General features: G+C 43.4%; 1 protein-coding gene across 1 annotated transcript in view; it reads right to left on the bottom strand.

The window, feature by feature from the left end:
- The window catches only part of LOC122560867 (rhomboid-related protein 1), a 439,116-nt gene extending 414,086 nt beyond the window's left edge, over positions 1-25,030 (bottom strand). The window contains exon 1 of the mRNA XM_043712056.2: positions 24,674-25,030. Coding sequence (XP_043567991.1) covers positions 24,674-24,868 — 195 coding nt within the window. The 5' untranslated portion in view covers positions 24,869-25,030. The remainder of the gene's footprint in view (positions 1-24,673) is intronic.
- Between the last annotated feature and the right edge of the window lie 2,415 nt (positions 25,031-27,445).

Raw genomic sequence — 27,445 nt, 5'->3', positions numbered from 1 at the left:
AGTCGATTCTCTTGCTCCTTTGATGCTGCCTGACTGCTGCGCGTTTCCAGCAACACAATTTTCAGCTCTGATCTCCAGCATCTGCAGTCCTCACTTTCTGTCTGTTGAATATCTGTAAGGGTGACATCTGTTAGTGCTGACACTTTCAATACTACACCCTACTGCATAGTGAGAATGTCACTTAAGAATGTCATTTATTTTTGTAGAAATCTATTTTTTCAACAGACAGTACATGGACTGTAGTGGTTGAAGAGGTAGCTACCAGCACCTTCTCAGAGACAACCAGGGATGGGCATTAAATGCTGGCCCAGCCAGCGATGCCTACATTTCACAAATGAATTTTTAAAATTCGTAGTGGTCAGTAGGTTGACCCACTATAATCTTTGCGGAATTCTCACCACAAGCCTTCTTTGAATTGAACAGCACAGAAAATAATTATGTTTTTTAATACTGATGTAGAAAGTAAAACAATGGTCTAGTAAAACATCATATTGTCTCATTAAAAGATATCAGAGTGTAGCGTAGGTAATAGCCTAACAGCAATGTTTCTATTTCACTTATGTTGGACCTGAATAGCATTCTGACAGTAACAGCCATAAAGAGCAATGACTTACATTAACAGCAGTGATTACTGCTGTTGCTGTGCTATTCTATATAAGTATTGGTGACAATGGCCCTGCACACAGACCCATACTAATCTATCACTTTTGCTTTTGTTTAAGAAAATAAATTATCAAAGATTGCGATATTCATTGTTTTATGAATCAGCTTCCTATAACAATCAATCCCATAGTCATTTGGTACTACACAAAAGCATTTCAACAATCGAATATCCACGCAGTCTCTTACTCAAACTTATCTCTGATTTTATTCCACTCACTCACCTATCGCACTCGTAATACAGGAGTTTCACTCTGTTTGCACAGAGCCATACATGAGCTGTGAAATATTACACCCGAGAGAATTTCAACCTGCCCACAGCATGCTTCAGAAAATGTTTCTATAACACACATATAGATTGGTTATTAGCAGTTTTTTTCCAAAGAATTATTTCTAAGCCTAATATTTGTTTTGACTCCCGACAATCATGTGCTATATAGATCAATGCAATTAAATGAAGAACACCTCAGAACCTAGAAACATGGGAAATAGCAATAGAAGCTGACCAGTCAGCCCCTCGAGCCTGCTCCATCGTTCAATAAGATCATGGCTGATCTATTTGTGCTTCGAATTCCACACTCCCCTCTATCCAACAACCTTTGATTTTCCTGTCTGACAAAAATCTATCCACCTCCGTCTTAAAAATATTCAATGGCCTCCGTTTGTGGCAGAGAATTCCAAAGTTGGACAACCCTCTGAGAGAAAAAGAAATTCTCCTCATCTCTGTCCTTAATGGGTGATACCTAATTTTAAAACAGTATCCTCTAGCTCCCAACTGGCATACAAGAGAAAACATCCTTTCGACGGTCACTTTGGCAAGTTAATTCAGGATCTTCTGCACTTCAAATCAAATCACCTCTCACACTTCTCAGCTCTAGTGGAAACAAGCGATGACTGCATAATCTATCCTCATATGACAACTTGTTCATTCCAAATATCAGTCTAGTGAACCCCTCTGAAACACCTGCAACACATTTATGTCCTTTCTTCAATAAGGCAACCAAAATGGCTCCTGTTGTGCAGTGGTAGTGTCCCTATTCCTGAACCCAGGTTCAAGTCCAACATGCTCCAGAGATGTGTAATAACATCTCTGAACAGGTTAATTAGGAAAAAAATAGGTTAAAGTTTTTAAGAAGTAAGGCAACCAAAACTGCACACAATATTTGAGATGTGGTCTCGTCAGTGTCCTATATAACTGAAAGCATAACATCCTTACTTTTATGTTCAATTCCTTTCATGATAAAGAATAGCACCCAATTAGTCTTGATTACACACTACACCTGCATACTAACATTTTGTTACTCATACATCAGAACACCTAAAATCCTCTATACCTCACAATTCTGTAATCATTTCAGTAATATTCTGCTTTTTGATTCTTCCTGTCAAAATTAATACTTCATATTTTCCCAAATTATACTCCATCTGCAGGTTTGTTTTTCCCACTGACTCACCAAATATATCCATCTGCAGCTTCCTTACATCTTCTTCACAAGATAGTTTCTTACCTATCTTTCTCCCATCTGTGAATTTAGCCAACATGCCTTAGCTCTCCCCCTCCCCTCATTAAGTCACTGAAGTAAATTGTAAAATGTTGAGGATCCAGCACAACCTCATATGGGTCTCCACTCCGCCCTTCTGCCAACAAAAGATTCTCTGTTTTCTGCCTGCCAGCTAATCTTCCTTCCATGCTGACACTTTCCTCCCAATGCCATGAGCCTTTATATTTCACAATAACCTTTGATGGGCAATAGAACCAATGTCTACTAGAAATTCAAGTGTAATTAAGTTACAGAGTCCCCTTTAGCCACAGGCCGTTTTACTCCAATGAATTGGTTTAACACAATTTCCCTTTCAGCAAACAATGCTAACTCTTTTGGATTTCCTTGTGTTTATCTAAGTGCACGACTATAATCTCTTTAACGATCAATTTTAACACCTTCCTAATGATAGACATCAATCTAATTAGCCTACAGTCTTGTATTTTCTGCCTCCCCCTCCTCTCAAAAATGTGCTACTTCCCAGTCAGATGAAACCTTAGCTGAATCTGGTGAATTTTGGAAAGTTAACACCCTTATTAGCCAATTCTTTTAAGAGCCTCAGATGAAGTCCAGCCAAACTCAGAGACTTGTCAACCTGTAGCTCCATTAACTTGCTCAGTACCACTTCTATCATGATTGCAATTTCATTAGGTTCTTATCTCACTTCTACCTCCTGAGTTAGAGCTAATACTGGAATATTTTTGTATCCTCTACAGTGAAAACAAGGCAAAAGATTTGTTCCTTTTTATCTGCCACTTACTTATTATGTACTATTAAGCCTCCACCACCTCTCCCCCACCCATCCGCCCCACCATTCCTTGATGGTCGGCACAGTAGCATATTGTTTAGCACTGCCATCTTGCAGCACCAATGCTCTCAGTTTGATTCCATGCATGGACAACTGTCTGTGTGGCATTTGTATGATTCCCTGTGTCTGCATGGGTTGGCTCCAGGACTGACCACGCGAGATTGCCCACAGTGTCCAAGGATGGGCAGGGTAGGTGGATTATCCGTGGAGAATGCAGGGTTACAGGGTTAGATTAGGGGGCAAGTCTGGCTGAGATGCTCTTCACAGAGTCATTGTGGACTTTATTGGCCGAATGGCTGGCTTCCACACTCTAGGGATTCTATGATTCCCACCTCTAGAGGACCAACAATCACTCTTTCCCTTTGTAGATGCTTGCAGAAAGTCTTGTTATCTATTTTTATATTTCTAGCTAGCTTCCTTTCTTCTAATTACCTTTTAGTAACTTTCTGCCATTCTTTATACCCTGACCAATCAACTGACCTGCTATTCATCTCATTTTCAAGCCCACTCTGTCATTCAGTATGATTATAACAGAGTTCCTATCACAACAGCATTATCCCACACTCCATCCATATGTCTTGATGTCTTTAATATCTGTCATCTCGGTCTTGAACGTTCTCAATGACTGAGCCTCTATTGCCTTCTGGGTTAGAGATTTCTAAAGAAACTCCACTCTCAGTGAAGAGATTCTTCCTGATCTCAATCTCAAATGGATTGCTCCTCATTTTAAGATTGCATTCCCTGGTTCTAGAAAGATTAGCCTGGGAAATATCCATCATGCATCTGCCCTAAAACAGGAGCAGAAGTAAGACAATCAGCCTCTTGAGTTTGGTCCATCCTTCAATAAGATCATGACTGTTCTGGTTGTAGTCTTAATTCCTCTTTCCTGTCTGTCCCTCAAAACCCTTGACCTTTGTCAAACAAAACTCCATCTATCTCAGCCATGGATACATTCAATGATCAATGCTCTCCATGGAAGAAAATTCCAAACACAAATAATCCTCTGAGGGAAGATGTTCCTCATCATAGTTACCTTATTTTTATACTGTATCTCCAGTCCTTGATACCCCCACAAGGTGCATAATCTTCTCAGCATTTACTCTGTCAAGTTCCCTCAGAATCTTAAACTTTTCAAGAAGCTTACCTCTCATTCCTCTGAACTCTGATGAGGGTAGGTCCAGCTACTCAACCTTTCCCCAAAAGACAAACACTTCCTTCCAGACATCAGCCTTGCGCAACTTCTCTGACTGTGTCCAATGCAAATGTGCCTCTACTTTAGTGAAATGAGCAAAATTGTAGACAGTGTTCTCGGTGGGGTTTCACCGGTGCCCTTTACAGCTGTGGTCAGAGTCTCCAACTGTTGTACTCCATTTCCTTGGCAATTCCCATTTTCCTTCCTTAATGTACCTGCGTGCTTTGTAATGTTTTACAATTACTATATAAGGACACCTAGATCCCACTGTACTGCAGCACTTTATAGTCTCTCTCCCTTTAAGTAATATTCTGGTTTACTAACCTTTCTGTCATTTCCAACATTTCTCCATCTGCCAACTATTTGCCCACTCAATTTATCTAACTTCCTTTGCTGACTCTTCGCTTCCCCTCACAAGTTGCTTTCCTACCTATTTATATCAGCTAAACATTTGGCTACAATACTTTCACTCCCTTGATCCAAATCATATCACTGATCCCTATGGCACTCCACCTTTTGGAAGTGATCCATTTATCCCAACCTTGCATTAGCCTGTCCTCCTTCCATGTAATATATATACTCCAGACTATGAGCTCTTGTTTACTACATATAACTTTTCATGTAACAAGTTAACAAATTCGTTTGGAAATACAAATGCAGTACATCTACAGTGGCAGAATTGGTACAGAAAGCTGTTAAAAATGCTTACAGTATTCTCGGCTCCATTAATAGGGGCAAAGAATAGAAGAGCAGGGAGATGATGTTGAACTTGTATAAGACATATGTTTGATCTCAGCTGGAGTATTGCATACAGTTCCAGGTGCTACACTTTAGGAAAGGTGTGCACGCATTGGAGAGAGTGCAAAAGTGATTACAAGAGTAGTTCTAAGAATGAGACACTTCAGCTATGAGGAAAGTTTGGAGAAATTGAGTTTCTTTTCCTTGCAAAATCATTAGGGGTCTATGCTGAGATCAAAGGATTTAGTAATTTACCAAAAAATGGACAGCCACTGACATGGGCCTTGAAATTTCAAACACGCTTTGGCAATCATTCGTGATGTATTCTACACCTTTCAGCACTAACATTTTAATAAATCACCATGGATCATCTAAAAATAACCCCAGCACAGGCTCGACTTCATGGCTCTGAACTGAATACTTACCTTATTTCAGGTTCATTAAGCTATTCCTTGCTCTCTTAGCTATTAAAATAATTATTAAATTATTGAAGTATTGAGGAACAGGAATTTCAGCTCAGTCCCCACTGGTGTTCACGTTTGTAACATTACAATCAGGTACAAATTTGTTAAAGAGACACTGCATCAATTGATAGACTGTATGCAGAAGGGCGTTTGTGGCACAGTAGTAGTATCCCTACCTCTTAGCCAGGAGGCCCATATTCAAGACTTGCACCAGAGGTATGTCATAACACTGAATAGAAAAATACCTGGACTAAATGCAGGAAGGAGTCTAGAATCAGAGCGTACATCTCTGGATATGGGGTAGCACTGAGATGAGGAAACATTTCTTCACTCAGAGGATAGTGAATCTGTGGAATTCTGTACCATGGAAGGCTGTAGTGGCCAAGATACTGAATATTATTCAAGAAAGGTGAAATAACTGCAGGGGGCCGGTATCGCGTCACCAAGTCACCCTTTATTTACACGTACACTGGCTGTGGCCAGCCGGCTCGGAGTCAGTCCCTGAAGTGAGGAGATTCTGAATCCCCTATTTACATCTGTCAGCCAGAGCTCCCTGATTGGCCCAGGTTAACAACCCCAGTCAAGGATCTTAGTCAACAAGATCCACCTGGTTCCAATCATTACAAATGCAATTGATAAATTTTCAGATTAAAAAAACTTGGAAACTGTGGATGCTGAAAATCAGAAACAAAAACAGGAATTGCTGAGAAAACGCAGCAGCTCTGTCAGCATCTATGGAAAAATCTAATGCTGCCAGACCTGCTAAGATTTTCCGGCTATTTTTGATAAATTTGTAGACTTTTAAAGAGAAACGTAGCATTGAAACAAATGATCAATGTAATCAAATGGAATGGTGAAGCAGGGTCAAAGGGCACTTCTCCTTTTACTTTCTAATAGAAAACAGCACTGCAATGCCTAATTATTACATGCCAAACCTCTAACCATTCATTTGACACCATTATAGAAGAAAGTTTAGATGTAGGGGTTACATCCAAGCATTACCCATCACAAGAAAAATTTTGAAGAATAGCATTAAATCTGATTTTATAAAAGAAGCAGAAAAGTACAGGGGAGGAGGGAGCCAGACCCCCTGCCCCTCTCTCTGGAAGGCAGGTTGGTGGAGAGACTAGAGAGAAACCTGTCACAAACTGCTATGGATCAGGCCAACATGGCGAATGGTTAGACTTCTGCCCCTTCCCAGAAGAGCAAGTCCCACCCTCTGGAACCAACAGCCAGTTCCAATTGACTGACAGCACAATCCAACGATTCCAAGTGGCAGCAGAGCTCAGTCGTGGCACCATATTCTCAAGCATCCATTCCCTCCACTACCAACACTCAGGAGCAGCAGTTGTGTACCAACTACAAGATGCATTGCAGAAAATCACCAAAGATCCTGAGACAGTATCTTCCAAACCTGCAACCACTTTCATCTAGAAGGACAGAGGCAGCAGGTACATGGGGACACCACCCCCGCCAGTTCCTCTCCAAGCCACTCAGCATCCTGACTTAGAAATATAATGCTGTTCCTTCACTGCCGCTGAGTAAATACCCTGGAATTCCCTCCCTTATGGCATTGTGGGTCAACCCACAGCACATGGACTGTAGCAGCTCACCACCACCTTCTCAAGGGCAACTAGGGATGGGCAATAAATGCTGATCCAGCCAGCCACGCCCACATCCCACAAATGAATATGTAGAAACCCACAAGAAAGAGGCTTGACGAAATCCAGGGTGAGGTAAGTCAGGGTTGGCCGGGGACTCGGTTGGGACAAGAGGGGACAGGTTTTGAGGGGGGGGCTATGTAGCCAACAAAGAGACAGGCATAGCTACGTAGAACAGTCCATCTTCCAGAGTTACACCAGCACCACTGGATGACTGGATTGGCGCCACCTCATGCTCCCGCAAGGAGGTCGAACAGTTCATCAAATTCACCAACACATTCCACCCCGACCTTAAATTCACCTGGACCATCTCTGACACCTTCCTCCCCTTCCTAGGCCTCTTCATCACCATCCACGCGGACCGACTCAATACTGACATTTTTTTACAAACACACGGACTCCCACAGCTACCTGGATTACACCACCTCCCATCCTACCTCCTGCAAAAATATTATCCCGTATTCCCAATTCCTCCGCCTCCACCGCATCTGCTCCCAGGAGGACCAGTTCCACTACAGAACACACCAGATGGCCTCCTTCTTGAAAGACTGAAATTTCCCCTTCCATGTGGTTGATGTTGCTTTTCAACACATCTCACCCACGTCCCGCACTTCCGCCCTCAAACCCCACCCCTCCAACCGCCCTGGTCCTCACCTTCCACCCCACCAACCTCCGCATAAATTGCATCATCCACCGACATTTCTGCCACCTACAAATGGACCCCACCACCAGGGATATATTTCCCTCCCCACCCCTATTCACTTTCCGCAAAGACCATTCCCTCCGTGACACCCTGGTCAAGTCAGGTCCACGCCCCCTAACAAGCCACCCTCCCCTCCTCACACCCTTCCCTGCCAGCGCAGGAATTGCAAATTCTGCACCCACACCTCCCCCCTTACCATCCAAGGCCCCAAAGGAGCCTTCCACATCCATTGAAGTTTCACCTGCACTTCCACACATGTCATTTATTGTATCTGTTGCTCCCGATGCAGTCTCCTCTACACTGGGGAGACAGAACGCCTTCTCCTTCAGCGCTTTATAGAACATCTCCGGGACACCAGCACCAATCAACCCCAGCACCCCAGGGCCGAACATTTCAACTCAGACTCCCAGTCAGCTGAGGACATGCAGGTCCTGGGCCTCCTCCATTGCCACAGCCTCACCACCCGACACCTGGAGGAAGAACGCCTTATTTTCTGCCTCGGGATCCTTCAACCCCAGGACATCAATGTGGACTTCACCAGTTTCCTCATTTCCCCTCCCCCCACCTTACCCAGTTCCAACCTTCCAGCTCAGTACTGCCCTCATGACCTGTCCCACCTGTCAACCTTCCTTCCCACCTATCCACTCCACCCTCCTCTCTGACCTATCACCATTACACCCACCTCCATCCACCTATTGCACTCTCAGCTACCTTCCACCAGGCCCACCACCCTCCCATTTATCTCTCCACTCCGGAGGCTCCAAGCCTCATTCCTGATGAAGGGCTCTGGCCCGAAACATCGATTCTCCTGCGCCTCAGATGCTGCCTGGCCTGTTGTGCTTTTCCAGCAACACACTCTCAACTCCAGGGCCAGAGGGCCTAGTCTCGATTTAAAGGCCACCAATTTAAGACTGAGATGAGGGGAAATTTCTTCTCTCAGAGGGTTGTGAGTCTTTGGAACTCCTTGCCACAGAGAGCTGTTGGGACGGAGTCCTTGTGTATATTTAAGGCTGAGTTAGATAGATTTTTGATCAGTCACAGAATCAAGGGTGACAGGGAAAGAGGGGGAGACTGGACATGAGGAATGTCAATCAGCCATGATCTTATTGAATGGAGGAGCAGGCTCGAGGAGTCAAATGGCAACTCCTTTTCCTATTTGTCATGGTCTTATGGACCAGAGGCTTAACCTGAGGTTAGGCAGATAGGGTCTGGTGCCATGGTCACCTCTGCCAATCCTGCAGAAAAAGCAAGGCTTTCGTCTGCTCCACCACGTCCACCTTGACCTCTAAGTCTCTGTCTGCCAAGGGAGGTGCCAATTTTCCCTTCTTTGCCATGTCAGGGGCAAATGTTTCAAACCATGCCGGGCAACTCCAGGCTAGAGTTTGACCAGGTGCACACTGGCCTTTTTTTTGTAAATATATATATTAGCAATTTTTTTTAACTTTACAAACATATAAAATTATTGAAAAGATACAATCAATCACAAATATCAGTATCATAAAATGAAAAAAAACACAAATTACAATACAACTACTATCTACTAACTACCCTATAATACAAAACAAATCCTAACATTATGCAAAGCAACATCAATAATTAAGTAAATAACTAATAGATCAAAAAAAGAAAGAAAAATAAAAAAAACAAAAATAAACACAGAATACAGAACAGCTATGCTTGGTGCAAAGCTCCCAAACAAAGGAACAGGAGCATTGTATATATTAACTCAGGAGACCCCCTCCAGGGCACAGGGCTTGACAAACCTAACCACCTTGGTTAAACACATGCCCTAGTTAAGATAACTGACAAATCTATATCCAAGTAACTCAAGTAGGGCTGTCATGTCATATAAAAATGGTCTATTGTGTGGTGCACCATGCCTGAGTTGATAGTCAAGAATTCCTGAAACTCCTTCAAAATGTATTCCATAAATTTGGAATCCTTAAGAAGAAAAGGGTCCAAATGCCAGTGCCACAAACCTAGCCTCTCACTCTTGGCCTTAACCTCCAAATAAACCATCACGTGATCAGAGATAGCTATATTCCCAATTTTACAACCCATAATCGAATTCAGAAGGGCCAAGGGAACCAGAAAGACATCAATGCTCATGTGACATTTATGTGGGTTTGAAAAAAAGGCGAAGTCCCTGCCGATAGGGTGAAGACATCTCCAAATATCCACCAGCCCCAACTCCTCGCATAAGTCAACCACCTGCTTGGCCTATGAAGAAATAGTTGGGGGCCTACAAGGCATCCTGTCCACTGACGGATCAAAAAAACAATTAAAACTCCCCCCCCCCGCCCCCATAATGTGCCGTGTTCCAAAAGCACTCAGCGTGGAGAAAGCACTAAACAAAGAATTGAGGGGATGCGTTGGAGGACAGGAGACATTTAAAATGCCACATTCCTCCCCATGTATCAGGGCTTTAAGTATCACAAACCGTCCCTGCTCATCTTTCACCTGCTCTAATAATGTGAACAGAAAATTTTTCTGGATAAGTACTGCCACTCCCCTACTTTCAGTAGTAAAGGATGAAAAGAATACCCGGTTAGAAGCCCCCTGTTGCACCATTTAATAACACATTTAGCCTTATCCACTTTCAGATACCCTTGAACCTATGGGAGGGGTTACAAAGGCCGAGCACAAGTAAATAAAGATTCATAGAGTCAAAGAACTATATATACAAAAACTATTCTATCAGTGGCTAGCACTGCTGCGTCACAGCGCCAGAGACCCGGGTTCAATTCCCGCCTCAGCTAACTGTCTGTGTGGAGTTTGCACATTCTCCCCATTCTGCATGGGTTTCCTCTGGGTGCTCTGGTTTCCCCCCTGACAGTCCAAAAAAATGTGCAGGTTAGGTGAATTGGCCATGCTAAATTGCCCGTAGTGTTAGGTGAAGGGGTAAATGTAGGGTGGGTTGCACTTCGGAGGATCGGTGTGGACTTGTTGGGCCGAAGGGCTTGTTTCCACACTGTAAGCAATCTAAATACCTATAAACAACTATTACTACCAAAAAAACTACAAAGAAACCAACTATAAAACCTTGAATGAAACACTCTTCCCCCTGCCCATAGGGGTCACTCACCCTCCTTCACATCTCCTTCAAACCCAGACTGTGCCCCAGCCTTAGGCCAGAAAAAAGACAAAGTCAGGATAAACACTCCACCCATCCCTGGCTTCATGTCATCCCTACTTGTGACTGAAAGAGAAACAGAACAAACAAAAAAAAGGAGGGAGACAAAAAAGAACATCCACAAAATTTCCCATCAGAAAATCCAGTTATTAAAAAAAAGAAACAACTTAGACCGAATTTCACCCCCCCCCCCCCCCCCCCCCACCTTTTCCAAAAAAGAAATTATTCGGGAGTAAGAAAGGAATAAAAAAAAGGAAGGGAAAACATGGGAAAAGAAGGAAAAGAGAAGAAATATTAACCGTATTCTTCAGGCCAGTCCGTCTATTTTAAAGTGTCTACAAAGGTTTTAGCTTTATCCGCTGAGTCAAATGTATAAACTGAGTCCTCATGGATGAAATGGAGCACTGCGGGGTATCTCATGGAGTATTGGATGCCCAGATTCCTCAGCCTCTTTTTAACTTCACCGGAGGATTTCCTCTTTCGAACTAAAGGGTCGATAAATCCTGGAAAAACATGATTTTGTGGAGCATTTCCCAGTAATCTAGAAGCTTCTATCACCTTTTGCTTGTCCTTATGTGAGTGGAAGTGCACTAGGACCAGGCGGGGGCGCTGCACTGGGCCTAACCTGTGCCCTGTAACCCGATAAGCCCTTTCAGTCTGAAGCCTGCTGGACTTGATGTGAAGCCCAAAATCTTCGGCAGACAGCTTTCAAAGCAGCTGACTGGCTGCTCACCTTCCTCACCTTCAGGGAGCCCAACAATTCAGAGATTTATCCTCCGACCTCGATTTTTGAGGCCTTAGTTCAACCCTCCACCTCCTCCAGCCGCTTCCCGAGGCTCTGGATCTCCTGGTCATGCTTCTGCAGCATGGACACAATAGGTTGGACCTGAGCACGAATCTCGCCACGGATCTCCTCAATCACAGTTCCAACTTTCAAGGTAAGTCTCTCCATCACCGCAGCCAATTCCTGAGAGTCTGTCAGGTCCCCGGGGGTTCAGGAGAGGCTGCTGCTACTGCAGTCTCTGGTGTGGTAAGTGCTGCAGGAGAGTGTCCTCCCTGCTGCTATTTGCTCAATCCTTTTCCCTTTGGCATCCTTCCCACTCCCAAATATTAACAAATATGTGTTCTGTAAGGTTTTAAACTAATAATTCCACCACATAAGTTGACCAGGGATGGCAAAAAACACCAGTATGCTTTGGCTGTTAGGCAGAGCTGTCCACAGCAGTTCTACAGAATCGCCGCCATCTTGCCGAGTCACACTGGCCTTTTAAAGATGGTACCAGCATTAGGGAGCCCAGCAGTGGTGAGTATTTCTGGCTACAGCGAGTGGGAGAATCAGGATAGTATCAAACACTATATGGGGCATGATAGTTGGTTAATTAGGTGAATTTGGGATCAAAGCAGAAGAAAACTCACTAGGCTTTGCAGACAGAAACCAGCCATGGAACCCAACAAAAATGGCACTTTAACAAAATATGGTCAAACTCAGCTCAAACTCTCCAAACCAGCAGACGAGGGCCCCTCAAGCCCCAACATGATTTCGACCAGCTACTGGACTTGAAGCTGAAACTGGGCATTTATTCAGGGAGGGATTGGGAGGAGGGAAGGTGGTCAGGTTTTAGAGGCTGAGGGGAGGCATAAAGTTGAGTACAATCTTGAGGGTGTACCTGATGTACCCCTATCAAAAGGTTGCCTTCCTCTGCTTTCTCCTGTGGATGTACTAAAGCAGTGGAGGTGGAATGGGCTCCTTAAATGGTCACTAATTGCCATCCACGAGTGTCAGGGGGGTCAGGCTGATGGATGAACCTCCCGCCATGGTATGGGGGACAGGTCAGGGTTGTGCAGAAGACCATATCACAGAAGTGTTACAGTGCAGAAAGAAGCCATTGGGCCTATCGTGTCCATGTTAGTTTTTCAAATGAGTATCATCATCTACTGCCAATGTTCTGCTTTACCCCAAACCCCTGCACATTATTTCTATCCAGATGATCATAGAATCCCTACAATTCAGGACATTCAGCCCATCGAGTCCACACTGACTCTCCGAAGGAAATCCCACCCAGACCCACCTATCTGCCCTATCCCATAACTCTGCATTTCCCATGGTTAATCCATCTAGCCTGCACATTCATGGTCACGATGGGCAATTTCCCATGGCCAATCCACCTAACCTGCACATCTTTGTGACTGAAGGAGGAAACCAGAGCAAACCCATGCAGACACAGGGAGAATGTGCAAACAGCACACAGACAGTCGCCCGAGGGTGGAACCAAACCCGGGTCCCTGGCTCTGTGAGGCAGCAGTGCTAACCACTGAGCCACCGTGCTGCCCTTCTATTTTCAAACATCCAGTCCTCTGATTTTGGTCCCTTGTTCTCCTTTTGCTCAACCATTAGTAATTGCACCTTCAGCAGATTTAGGTTAGAATTTCCTCCCTAAGTTACAAACATCTCTCCACGTTCCTTTCCTCCTTAAAGACTACATCTTTCACCAGGTTTTTGGTCAACACTCTTAATCCCTTTTTTGTTGGTTAGCAACATTTGAATTGTTAGGTGAAAATAAGACTAAAATTCCTATTGTGCGAATCACCCTCACAAACACATGGTACAATAATATTGTAGTTATCAAGTAATTGTTGCAATCAATCTCGTTCAATTAGATCACACAGAATCAAATATGAGACAGGGAAACCTTCAGTGATAAAAAGCTTGGGTAACCTTAGTATAAAAGATATAATGCAGCAACTCACCAAGGCTCCTTCACTGGCACTTTTCAAATTCATGATCACTACATCTTTGTGGGTGGCACAGTGGTTACCACTGCTGCCTCACAGCACCAGGATCCTGGGTTCAATTCCCGCCTCAGGCGACTGGCTGTATAGAGTTTGCACATTCTCCCCGTGTCTGCGTGGGTTTCCTCCGGGTGCTCCGGTTTCCTCCCACAGTCCAAAAATGTGCAGGTTAGGTGAATTGGCCATGCTAAATTTCCCGTAGTGTTAGGTGAAGGGGTAAATGTAGGGGAATGGGTCTGGGTGGGTTGCGCTTCGACGGGTCGGTGTGGACTTGTTGGGCCGAAGGGCCTGTTTCCACACTGTAAGTAATCTAATCCTAGAAAGACAAGGGCAGCAGATGTATGGAAATATTGCCACCTCCAAATTTTCCTCCAGCCACACACCATCCTGACTTGAAAATATATCAATATTCCTTCAGCATCACTGGATTGAAATTGGGAACTCCCTCTCTAACAGTGTTGTGGGTCCCCCATCACCCCATGGATTTCTGTGGTTCAGAAAGGCAGCTCACCACCACCTTGTCAGGAGGCAGTTTGAGAACGGAGATAAATGCTGGCCCAGACAATGACACCCAGATCCCATGAACAAATAAGAAGAAATCATGTTTCTCAAATTACTCATACACCTGATCTCAAAATATTACTTGTGAAACATATCTGATTTACATTTGAATTGTTCAATGCTGCCTGCTTCCTCTACCATTTTCTAACTTAAATAATGGAATGGATTTTAATTACTGAACAGCAGAAGAGAACCGATACCCATATAATATTCCCGATGTACAATCATCCCCCTGTACCCGTGGGGGATACATTCCAGGACCTACTGCGGAAGCCTGAAACTGTGGATAGGAGTGAATCCATCCTTTTAATAGGAAATGTACCTTCCTGACAGCCTTCTGGTCCCTGGTTCTGGAACGTTCCCTATAATATGTTCCAGCTGTGGTAAACAGCGGGTAACTGAAACTGCGGGAAACGATTCTGCAGATACAGGGGTCACTCTCTACCTCTCCGCACTGAGCACTAAAAACTGCAGCAGTCAGCAAAGGTAAGTTATAATTGGAGTCAAATCATGGAGGTGGGGCAACCATAACTCAAGTTATTTTTCTAACAGAAAATGAATTAGATCCTTATCTTTAGAAGGTCATTCTCCAAGGATCTTATTGAAGTATTTGGGCTCTTGTGGCACAGCAATCATATCCCTATCTTTGCACCAGAAGGCATGAGTTCAGGGGGAGATCCACGGGTGTGTTATAAGGTGAGGGGGTCAGTTTGCTCAGTTGATTGGATAGCTGGCATGTGATGCCACCAGCGTGGGTTCAATCCCTGCACTGGCTGAGGTAACCATGAAAGACTCTCCTTCTCAACTTCTTCCCTCACCTGAGATATGGTAACCCTCAGGTTGAACCACTACCAATCTCTCTAATGGGAGAGCAGCCATGTGGTATAACAGGACAATGGCAACTTTACCTTTCACCTTTATATAACATGTCTGAACAGGTTGATTAAAAATAACTAATTGAAGTCTGTACAGCAAAGGGTCTGATTATTTGCTCCCTCAGGTTCTAATTTTGTGTTAGGAACCCAATATCCATATTAAAATTTGGCCCAGTGCCAAATTCAGCCAAGTGTTTTGGATACCCAGCTGTTAACCCTTTCTAAAATTGAGCCGGTGACGATCAACTGGTTGCAATTTTAGAGTGGTACTGTCAGGCAAGAATACTCAAAATATATTGACTTCATCCACCTTATCAACTCCCTTTAGAATCACAGAAGCAACAATCCTAATATTTTTCACCCATTCCCTTTCCAACAAAAGCTTGGCCAAAGTAGTCTTTGTAATAAACTCACCATAATTTATTCCCTCAATCATTCTGGTTGCTTTTGTTTGTATCTTTTCAAGAACAATACCCTTTCTATGCTGCAGTGACCAGAACAATATGCAGTATTGCAAATGTCTTTTCAACCTTAATTTTAAATGTAGCATGATTTCATCATTAATTAGGCTTAATATTTACTCTTCAATATATACCAATTGTTCTTGCAAATCCGACAAGCAATCACCAACCGAAATGTTAGTTCTGTTTTTCTCTCTCCACAGGTACAGACCTGCTAAGCATTTTCAGCATTTTCTTTATCTTTTAGTACTTCTGCAATTCTTCGCATACTGCCACTGGCCATTGTTTCAATAGTTTCATGTTGTATCGTCCAGCCCAAAAATATCTCTTTCATGTTCCATACACATCATTTTCTTTCTTCTTAACTCCAGTGCCTTCCTGGATTTTCTGTCCTCAATGCAGTTTGCATTTGTTAAAATCACGTGAGATTCAGCTCATTTCTTCTTAACTTCCCCACTTTTTTGATAGAATCCCTACAGTATGGAAACAGGCCCTTCGGCCCAACAAGTCCGCACTGATGAGGAACCCACCCAAACCCATTCTTCCTACCTTACATGTATCCCTGACTAAGCATCTAACCTACACATCCCTGAGCACAATGGGCAATTTAGCACAGTCAATTCAACTAACCTGCACATCTTTGGACTGTGGGAGGAAACCAGAGAACCCAGAGGGGATCCGCGCAGACACGGGGAGAACGTACAAACTCCACACAGACAATCACCTGAGGCTGGAACTGAACGTGGGTACCTGGCACCATGAGACAGCAGTGCTAACCACTGAGCCGCCCTATTTCCACCATTTGCCTTTGAATCATCATGTACACATCCCAGTGCCTGCATGATATGATGGACAGAGAGAAAATTTGGATAATGCTGAATAGTGATGTGATTACATAAGAATATGGGTTTTTTTTATTTAGTCACAAAATTATTTTATTTCTTTTATTAATAATTAAAAATAGTTAACTCAATAAAAATGCAGAAGCTAATTATAAGGTTTTTCTTGGGTCAAAGAAGAAGTTTATTGCACACTATGAGAAAAAAAATTAATAAATATTTGACATCAGCATACGCACAAATACAGATAATAAATTTAAAATGGACAATGGCTGGTAAAGACAGGAAAAATAAAGATTATGCAGTTTAAGTGTTTGAGGTATTCAATTTTTAAACTTAGAGCACAGTCGTTTAATCGTTGATTGATATCCATAGCTGAAGTTAAGTCTGTAGATGCTTTTGAGTTCTTTGAGAATGGCTGTTCACCCAATTTGCTTTTTCACAGGGTACTGTTTTCTAGATGTTGGGAAAAACAGGCAGAGAGAGAGAGAAAGTCTTCTAGATCTTGTTTACAAATCCATTTCCTCCTCATTGCTGCTGTTCTGAAACAGCTTTTGAAATAGGATTAATTTGCGTAGTCTTGAGGTAAAAGCAATGACTGCAGATGCTGGAAACCAGATTCTGGATCAGTGGTGCTGGAAGAGCACAGCAATTCAGGCAGCATCCGACGAGCAGCAAAATCGACATTTCGGGCAAAAGCCCTTCATCAGGAATAAAGGCAGAGAGCCTGAAGCGTGGAGAGATAAGCTAGAGGAGGGTGGGGATGGGGAGAAAGTAGCATAGAGTACAATAGTTGAGTGGGGGAGGAGATGAAGGTGATAGGTCAGGGAGGAGAGGGTGGAGTGGATAGATGGAAAAGGAGCTAGGCAGGTCGGACAAGTCCGGACAAGTCAAGGGGACGCTGGAAGTTTGAAACTAGGATGAGGTGGGGGAAGGGGAAATGAGGAAGCTGTTGAAGTCCACATTGATGCCCTGGGGTTGAAGTGTTCCGAGGCGGAAGATGAGGCGTTCTTCCTCCAGGCGTCTGGTGGTGAGGGAGCGGCGGTGAAGGAGGCCCAGGACCTCCATGTCCTCGGCAGAGTGGGAGGGGGAGTTGAAATGTTGGGCCAGGGGGCGGTTTGGTTGATTGGTGCGGGTGTCTCGGAGATGTTCCCTAAAGCACTCTGCTAGGAGGCGCCCAGTCTCCCCAATGGAGAGGAGACCGCATTGGGAGCAACGGATACAATAAATGATATTAGTGGATGTGCAGGTAAAACTTTGATGGATGTGGAAGGCCCCTTTAGGGCCTTGGATAGAGGTGAGGGAGGAGGTGTGGGCACATTAACCGCCTCAACCTGTCGATACCCCTCCCCCACTCCAACCTCTCACCCTCACAACGCGCAGCCCTCCAATCCCTCTGCTCTAATCCCAACCTCACCATTAAGCCAGCGGATAAAGGGGGTGCAGTGGTAGTCTGGCGCACTGACCTCTACACCGCTGAAGCCAAATGCCAACTCGAGGACACCTCTTCCTACTGACCCCTCGACCATGACCCCACCCCCCATCACCAAACCATCATCTCCCAGACCATACAGAACCTCATGACCTCAGGAGATCTCCCACCCACAGCTTCCAACCTCATAGTCCGGGAACCCCGCACTGCCCGGTTCTACCTCCTTCCCAAGATCCACAAGCCTGACCACCTGGCCGACCCATTGTCTCAGCATGCTCCTGCCCCACTGAACTCATCTCTACCTACCTCGACACTGTCCTACCCCCCCTAGTCCAGGAACTCCCCACATCCGTTCGAGACACCACCCATGCCCTCCACCTCCTCCAAGACTTCCGTTTCCCCGGCCCCCAATGCCTCATCTTCACCATGGATATCCAATCCCTCTAGACCTCCATCCGCCATGACCAGGGCCTCCAAGCCCTCCGTTTTTCCTCTCCAGACGTCCCAACACTCTCATTCATTTGGCCGAACTGGTCCTCACCCTTAACAATTTCTCCTTTGAATCCTCCCACTTCCTCCAGACCAAAGGGGTAGCCATGGGCACACGTATGGGCCCCAGCTATGCCTGTCTCTTTGTTGGCTACGTAGAACAGTTGATCTTCCATAATTACACCGGCACCACTCCCCAACTCTTCCTCCGTTACATTGATGACTGCATTGGCGCCACCTCGTGCTCCCACGAGGAGGTTGAGCAATTCATCAACTTCACCAACACAATCCACCCTGACCTTAAATTTACCTGGACCATCTCTGACACCTCCCTCCCCTTCCTGGACCTCTCCATCTCCATTAGTGACGACTGACTTGACACTGACATTTTCTACAAACCCACCGACTCCCACAGCTACCTGGATTACACCTCTTCCCACCCTAGCTCTTGCAAAAATGCCATCCCATATTCCCAATTCCTCCGCCTCCGCCATATCTGCTCCCAGGAGGACCAGTTCAACCATAGAACACACCAGATGGCCTCCTTCTTTAGAGACTGCAATTTCCCTTCCCACGTGGTTAAAGATGCCCTCCAATGCATCTCATCCACATCCCGCACCTCCGCCCTCAGACCCCACTCCTCCAACCGTAACAAGGACAGAACGCCCCTGGTGCTCACCTTCCACCCTACAAACCTCCGCATAAACCAAATCATCCGCTGACATTTCCGCCACCTCCAAAAAGACCCCACCACCAGGGATATATTTCCCTCCCCACCCCTTTCTGCCTTCCGCAAAGACCGTTCCCTCCGTGACTACCTGGTCAGGTCCACACCCCCCTACAACCCACCCTCATCCTGGCACTTTCCCCTGCCACACCAGGAACTGTAAAACCTGTGTCCACACCTCCTCCCTCACCTCTATCCAAGGCCCTAAAGGATCCTTCCACATCCATCAAAGTTTTACCTGCACATCCACAAATATCATTTATTGTGTCCGTTGCTCCCGATGCGGTCTCCTCTCCATTGGGGAGACTGGGCGCCTCCTAGCAGAGCGCTTTAGGGAACATCTCCGAGACACCCGCATCAATCAACCAAACCGCCCCGTGGCCCAACATTTCAATTCCCCCTCCCACTCTGCCGAGGACATGGAGTCCTGGGCCTCCTTCACCACCGCTCCCTCACCACCAGACGCCTGGAGGAAGAACGCCTCATCTTCCACCTCAGAACACTTCAACCCCAGGGCATCAATGTGGACTTCAATAGCTTCCTCATTTCCCCTTCCCCCACCTCATCCTAGTTTCAAACTTCCAGCTCCGCACTGTCCCCTTAACTTGTCCGGACTTGTCCGACCTGCCTAGCTCCTTTTCCACCTATCCACTCCACCCTCTCCTCCCTGACCTATCACCTTCATCTCCTCCCCCACTCAACTATTGTACTCTATGCTACTTTCTACCCACCCCCACCCTCCTCTAGCTTATCTCTCCACGCTCCAGGCTCACTGCCTTTATTCCTGATGAAGGGCTTTTGCCCGAAACGTCGATTTTGCTGCTCGTTGGATGCTGCCTGAATTGCTGTGCTCTTGCAGCACCACTAATCCAGAATTGCGTAGTCTTGAGTCTGGCCCCATTTTCTGTCCAGGTTGAATATTCTACATCGACTCTTTCATTTCCAATATGTTAAATTATCATATAATTGTGAATTGAAACAGGAAATGAAAATTTCTTGATATTGACTTAGTTGCCTGGTTTGATGTCAGATGGTTTTATTCCACATTGGTCTCCTGTACTCCATTCAATCTGTGCTCGGTGATCATGGCAGCTATTTTTGGTCAGTATTTGTCCTATTTTTAAAACAATTTTAGTCCATCAAAGGTCTCAGGTTTAACAATCAGATGCTGGAATTTAAAACTTGACATTCACTGATAAAATTTAGCTATCCACCAAGTAAATTAAAATACTCCTGTATCTTTTATTGTTCATCTTTGCAGCCTTTTTTCATTTTCATTTTTCTTTTCAATTTTTTAGCATTTACAAGAGTACCCATTGTTCCTGGGACTCTATGTTCATTTTCAACATTTTTTTTTCCTTGTAAATAACCTTGCAAGTGGAATGTCTGCCACCTTCCCTTTGCCATGGCATTCTTCCAGCAGCATGAAACATGGAGGATAGTCCTCTGACCCAGAAGCCAATCATGGACCAACTCCTGCCATTGCAGCACTGAAAAATTGGACTTCTACCACATGGGGGTAACGACCTGGTGAACATTACTTGCCCCTCCCTTAGGGCTGGAGAAGGGGTTGGCTCTTTGAATCGGGTGTTCTCGCAATCCACAGTGGGACACACTGACAGTGATGTGGCACCATCCACTTCCTTTCATCAATCTTCCCTCACCTGGGCCTATATGGCAATATCTGACCCCATGTGCCTTGCTAGCAGGGTGCCATCCATTACTAGGCTCTTTGACTGGATGCAGAGTTAACAATGGGCAGCACAGTGGCTAAGTGGTTAGCACTGCTTCCTCACAATGCCAGGGATCCAGGTTTGATTTAAGCCTCCGATGACTGTGTGTAATTTGCACATTCTCCCACGTGTTTTGTGTGGGTTTCTTCCATGTGCTTCAGTTTCCTATAGTCCAAAGATATGCAGATTAGGTGGATTGGCCATGCTAAATTGCCCTTTATGTCCACAGATGTGCATGCTACGTGGATTAGATGTGGGAAATGCAATGTTACTGGGATGTGGTTCGGGGTGGCTCTGGGTGGGATGCTCTTCATAGGGTCAGTGTGATTCGATGGGCCAAATGTCCATCACTCTTTCTGCTGCTGCAACTGAAGAGTTGCAGGTTCCTCCAGCTAGTCCAGATGCTTTTATCCTTTAAAGGGAGGAAAACTCAGATGATAGTTCATTCACTGAAAGATAACTATATATCCCGGTCAGGGCTGACTCAAAAGGATGAAGTGGAGTTATCTGGCCCATTGCATGGGCCACTGAACATCCCTACAAAACCTAGCCTGTGTTTTTGTTGACCTCAGACAGCTAAACCATTGTCTGAAAAGACACTTATTGACCTAGACTGTACCCTGTGGATCCAACTCGAAAGATTCATCTGAAATTTGTCTGAAGATGCACACGTTTTGCTGATATCAGAAATGCTCAAGAGTCCTCCCGCGTCATTAGCGAGCACCCAGACTCATAAATGGATGCAAAAATGCACAAAGACATTGAAATCAGTGAAAACATTAATAACCAAAGAAAAAAACATGCACAACAGTATATTTCTTTATTGAACTACAATTCATTGAACAATCATTCATGCACATTAAGCATAGTAACTGAGGTAGAATTTTAATTTTTAATGTAGCATATTTTGTAGAAAAATGCATTTAAAGAAGTGCATAATTTCTCAGTAGGTCTCAGTTCAGATAATTTATTTAAAAGTGATCAAAAAAGTTGCAATTAAAATGTTTGTTTCCAGCTGCACCTGAAAATCTGGATTGTTTTAAAGGACCAATAATCAAATACAGTGGGAGAACACTTGCAGTTGAGACTCAGGGGCGAGCCCAGTTCTGTGGGTAGAGATCCACTCAGGTTTGATGGATCCAATCACAAGTTTCAGGAATATTGAGCAAATTTTCATTACAGAGATAACTCACTCATGCCTAAAATTCAGCAAACTGTTACTGACACTTAATTTGTTTGTGCTCAGAATATACATCTTGAACATTGTGTTTAATGAAAATTATAACTTTGCCTCTGGTATGTCGTTACAAACTCACACATAAGATTTGCCCAGTGCTGACAGCGCTGAGTAAAATGTCTCTATGTGTGTCACATGGTCTAGAACTGCATGGAAATCCCTGGCAGGCATAATCATAGAATCCCTACGTGTGGAAGCAAGCCATTGAGCCCATTTAGTCCACGTTGACCCTCTGAAGAGCATCTCACCCAGACCCATTCCCATAACCTTTACATTTCCCATGGCTAATGCACCTAACCTACACATCCCTGGACACTATGGGCAAGTTAGCATGGGCAATCCACCTATCCTACACACCTTTGGACTGTGGGAGGAAACTGGCACACTCGGAGGAAACCCACACTGATACAGGGAGAATGTGCAAACTCCACACAGTCAGTCGCCCGAGGGTGGAATCAAACCTGGTTCCCTGGTGTTGTGAGGCAGCAGTGCTAACTGCTGAGCCACCGTGCTGCCCTTGTAATGCCAACATTTAAAAGTGGCACAGTGAAAAATATTAGGAGAAAGTGATGCTGGAGATCAGATGCTGGAGATCAGAGCTGAAAAATGTGTTGCTGGAAAAGCACAGCAGATCAGGCAGCATCCAAGGAGCAGGAGAATCACTCCTTGGATGCTGCCTGACCTGCTGCGCTTTTCCAGCAACACATTTTTCAGTGAAAAATATTGTATACCAAAATATTGATTCTTTTTAAATAGTAAGAATATTTTGATATGTTAACATCCTACATATATTTGGGATTGAATAATACAAATAAAACTGTCAAATTTCTAATTACAATTCACTTCAAAGCCATAAGGACCTTATTCGCCACAAGGACATGAGTAGAAGGTGCATGGCAACATAGTCACCTCCAAGTTTCTCTCCAAATTACTCACACACTATTGCTTCTTTGACATAATCTTTAATTGTCAAGAGCTCAAAATCCTGGAAGTCCCTAGCTAACAACATTGGCAGAACACTGTCACCACGTGGACATCAGAGGTTCACAAAGGCAATTACACCACCTTCTCCAAAAGGCAATTCGAGGTGATGGTCATACCCACGATGTCTGTGTCCCAATATTAAATGTACAACAGTGAAAAAAGTTTTGAGATCACTTTCTATTCATTTCTATTTTGCAGAATTACAATAAACTGAGTCACTTCCCCAACATTTGCATTAAAAAAGATTTCAATAGACCAAATTGTTTCCCATACACTCTCCCTGCATCGAATTTCTTTGGACTAAATCAAACCTCATTCACTCCCATTATGTAGAAATCCAATTAACCAAATCACTTTTCATTTATTCCCATTCCAAAGAAATACAATCGGCCAAATGGCTTTTCATTCATTTCTATTATACAAAATTCCTGATTGAGGCAAGTTATTAAACGCTATCTCTGATTGGAGCACAAAAACATCCCCCAATTACCTACCTATGTAATAACTTACTGGAAAATATCAGTCCAGAACATGTCAGTCATTTTTCGCATACTAACAGTACTTATAAGAACTGTATGGTGTATAATCAAGCATTCAAAACAGATTCAGTTGTAGCACTAGTGTTTAAATTAACCAAAATTCATGTGTTACAAATTTCTTTAAAAAGATCAATCTGAATAAATCATTCCTCAAGCATAACATTTCTTCGAAAATTACTCATTTTTATCAGCAATTACTGTATTAATGATTCGTAACATTCCCAGCACAGATTCATTACGTAATCTAACTTATGGCTTTTTTAGGTTAATTTGTATCTGCTATGTCTAGTTGAATAATAATTAGCATGACCTTCTTTTCAACAGGAACATAGAACACGAATGTATGATACTGAACAGATTGGAAGATAATATCAAGGCAAAAGCAGAGGTATGTTATGGAAATGTAGAGTTAACAGAGCTGTGTTAATAGAATTGGGCACCATGCTTATATACAGAGGAGATTTCTCAATTCCCAGAAAACTGTCTCTAGTATGTCGAAGTTACTTAACAATCGCATAAGTGTCAAAATAATGTTATAAGAGTTTGTGACTCTACGTCCTACTCTTGGTGAGTATCTACAGTTGACTGCTCTTCCAACCTAAATTTCCTCTGTCACTCTGTTGTTGCACTGTATTCCCTGTTTTGTTTCTCTTTTTAATCCTTTCCTTTCTATTGTGTCCTTAACTGTTATTTCTTATACCCTTCACTAGTTGTTTTAATTCTGTATATCTGGGGCTCTTTCCCCTTCATTTTCTTTTTAGTGCTTTTTCAATTTCTCATTTTCATATTCAGGACTTCCCACCTTTTTTTAAAATTCTTTCCCATTCTGAGTGAAGTGCTGTTCGTCTGCTAGCTGTTTCCACTCTTACTCATCTGACTGACTGGGTTTCATTTAGCTTTCCTGCATTTTTCCATTCTCTCCTTCAGCTCCAGCATTTGCACAGCACTGATATCAGCTAATTATTTAACCAGACAGATAAACTGTAAAAAAAAATGTATAGATGTGGCTTGTGATTTATTAACAGGAGATGCATTCAGAGTAATGAAAGATGAGAACTCTGAAATGAGATGATCCAAGTGTGATACGGTACTAAAGACATACTGACCTGCTCCTGTATGAGCTGAAGCAGAGAGCTCCTATCCATATACAACCTTGAGCTTGCTGCACACGCACCAGCCAAGAATTGTCTGCCTCTCCCAGCACTCAGACAGAAGCACAAGCTCTCACAGGCACCAAGGATAGCTTGCAAGGCAGTACCAATCCAGGCCCTTTCTTCACAATGTCCTTCAGCAACCAACATCTACACTACAGAATGCCAACAAGCTCCTAGAAGAGATGCAACCAATCATGTCCAAACAAATTGAGAGTGAGTGACATGGCTCGAACGTTCACTGTAGGATTTTTCACACAGCTGCTGCCTCAACAGCTCCCTCTGATGAGAGATAGTGAGTCCTGCTCGAACATAATTACACTTAACAGCACTGGTACTGAGAGTCTACAGCCACACTGCTGCTCTGCAGAGAAACAGAGAGGTATACAGCATCTTAAAGACTCCAGTATTAACCCTTGCCCAGCTCCAACATGTCGTTTACATGTTTCCTCTGATGTTGCTGGTATTGCATCATTTCAGTACATCAGTTTAATAGACAATTACATAAAATCTCTAAAATCCACATCCATTAAAAAGCTATAAGGTTCTTGTCTAATTTTCCCTCTCTTTGGAGTCTCTGCATCAAAATCTCATCAAAAGAAAGCCAGGTGACCTATTTCCTGACCTCTATGAAAGTCTCTTCATCAGATTTAATCATCAGGTGTAAACACGCCTTTTACCTTTACATGCCACTTATCAGCCCATTACACTTATATCTGCAATGAAATCATCTGTTCCAAATGCTATTTTGCTTTTAATATGAAATTATAAACAATTTTTCGACTGGGAATGATTTATCACTGCTGGGTATCCCGTGTGTTCAGATAAGCTGAGAACGGCTTATATCAGCATCAGTTCTATTTCAATGTGACCTAGGGTAAGTTCTGTCCTAAGAACACCACTGCAGCAGGAGTTCACCTCTTCTGAAGGCTACACAGCCCTCACATCGTTTGCTTATGCAGTTGTGGTAAGCTCGAAGGTAAGGGTAGAGGTAATTGCAATGTCATTTTATCGTACATTTTTGTACATTAGCATAAATGAAAACATGTGAAACAAAAAAAAACTTAAATCTGACCTCACTACTGTTATATTTAAAACTACACTCTGTAGATAGTTATGCTGCCTAATAGATGAATAAGTAGCAAGGTAAAATGCAGCTTGCTCAATTTGTGGAATGAATCTATTCAACTGGTTTTCGAACAGTTTTACGCTGATGTGAATATATATAGATAGTTAACACCCTCAATATTTCACACATCTTGGAATAGTATCAAGTTCCAATTTGATATGCATTTATAAATGCTATTTTGACCCAGCAATTACCTGTTTTTCCACAGAATACCGCACTTGTATGGCTCCTATAAATTAACTTAAAGTGATTCCCAAATTTGGGTCAAATGCCTCAAGTCTGATAGCATTACACTCAGTTCCAAGCGCGGAGTCCACAATACCAGAATACATTGTGTTATTACTTGCACCTGATCCTTCACGGCAAAAACTAAACTTTTAACAGAGCTTCATTTCAAATATTTTATAAATATCATTAAATATTACACTTTTCATTACTGACACTTCAATTGCAGTTTTACATTACAGGCAGTGCCCAGGCTGTGAACAAATTTGTTCTGGAATTCCCTTCACAAGTCAATTTGCTCAGAACACAAAGCAGGACAATGTGAAGTTACTGTTTATGAACACAGAAAATGTTAAAAGTACACTCCTGTAGGGGATTGTGTTCGAAAGTATGAGGATTCGTAAATTGAACATTCATAAACTGGGACCTTCTGTAGTATTTGGGAGTGCCAATTCCTGACAATGACAATGTACGATGTGTGACATTAGATCTTTGTTCAATGTTTCTTGCAGCTTTCCCTGATGAGTGAGTTTGGTAGAAAAGAAATAAAAGCACTTGTTCTACAATCTCAACCATCCATAACCCATCACAATCAAAGAAGATTCAGGATAAGCTTGCTGTTTGGATGCAAAATTGGCTTTATGGTAGGATACAGAGGGTGGTGGTGGAGGATTGTTTATCAGACTGGAAGCCTGTCACCAGCAGTATTCCACAGGGATCAGTGGGTCTACTTTTGTTTGTCGTTTATATAAATGATTTGGATGAGAATATAGGAGACATGGTTAGTGAGTTTGCAGATGACACAAAAATTGGTGGTGTGGTGGACAGTGAAGAAGATAATCTAAGATTACTAAGAGATTTTGATCAATTGGATCAATGAGCTGAGAAGTATCAGAAGGAGTTTAATTTGGATAAATGTGAGATATTGCAGTTTGGTAATACAAACATGAACAGGACTTATATAATCAATGGTAGGTCCCTGAGTTGTGTTGTAGAACAGAGAGACCTAGGGACATAATTGCTTGAAATTCGCATCACAGGTAGACAGGGTGATGAAGAAGGCGTTTAGCAGACTTGCTTTCATTAGTTACCCTTTTGAGTATAGGAATTGGGATACCACGCTGAGGCTGTACAAGATGTTGGCAAGGCCTCTTCTGAAGTACCTATGCAATTCTGGTTGCCCAGTTATTAGGAAGGATATTATTAAACTGGAGAGGGTTCAGAAAAGATTTACCATGATGCTGCTGGTTATAGAGAGTTTGAGATATAAAAATAGACTGGAAAGGCTGGGACATTTTTCACCGGAGGGTGAGAAGTTAAGGGATGCTTTATTGAGGCTTATAAAATCATGAGGGGCATAGATAAGGTGAATA

Source organism: Chiloscyllium plagiosum, unplaced genomic scaffold, assembly GCF_037043375.1.
Source record: "Chiloscyllium plagiosum isolate Xiang-an unplaced genomic scaffold, Cpla_swu_hap1 HiC_scaffold_20, whole genome shotgun sequence".
Lineage (NCBI taxonomy): Eukaryota > Metazoa > Chordata > Chondrichthyes > Orectolobiformes > Hemiscylliidae > Chiloscyllium > Chiloscyllium plagiosum.
This window is presented reverse-complemented; position numbering and strand designations above follow the sequence as displayed.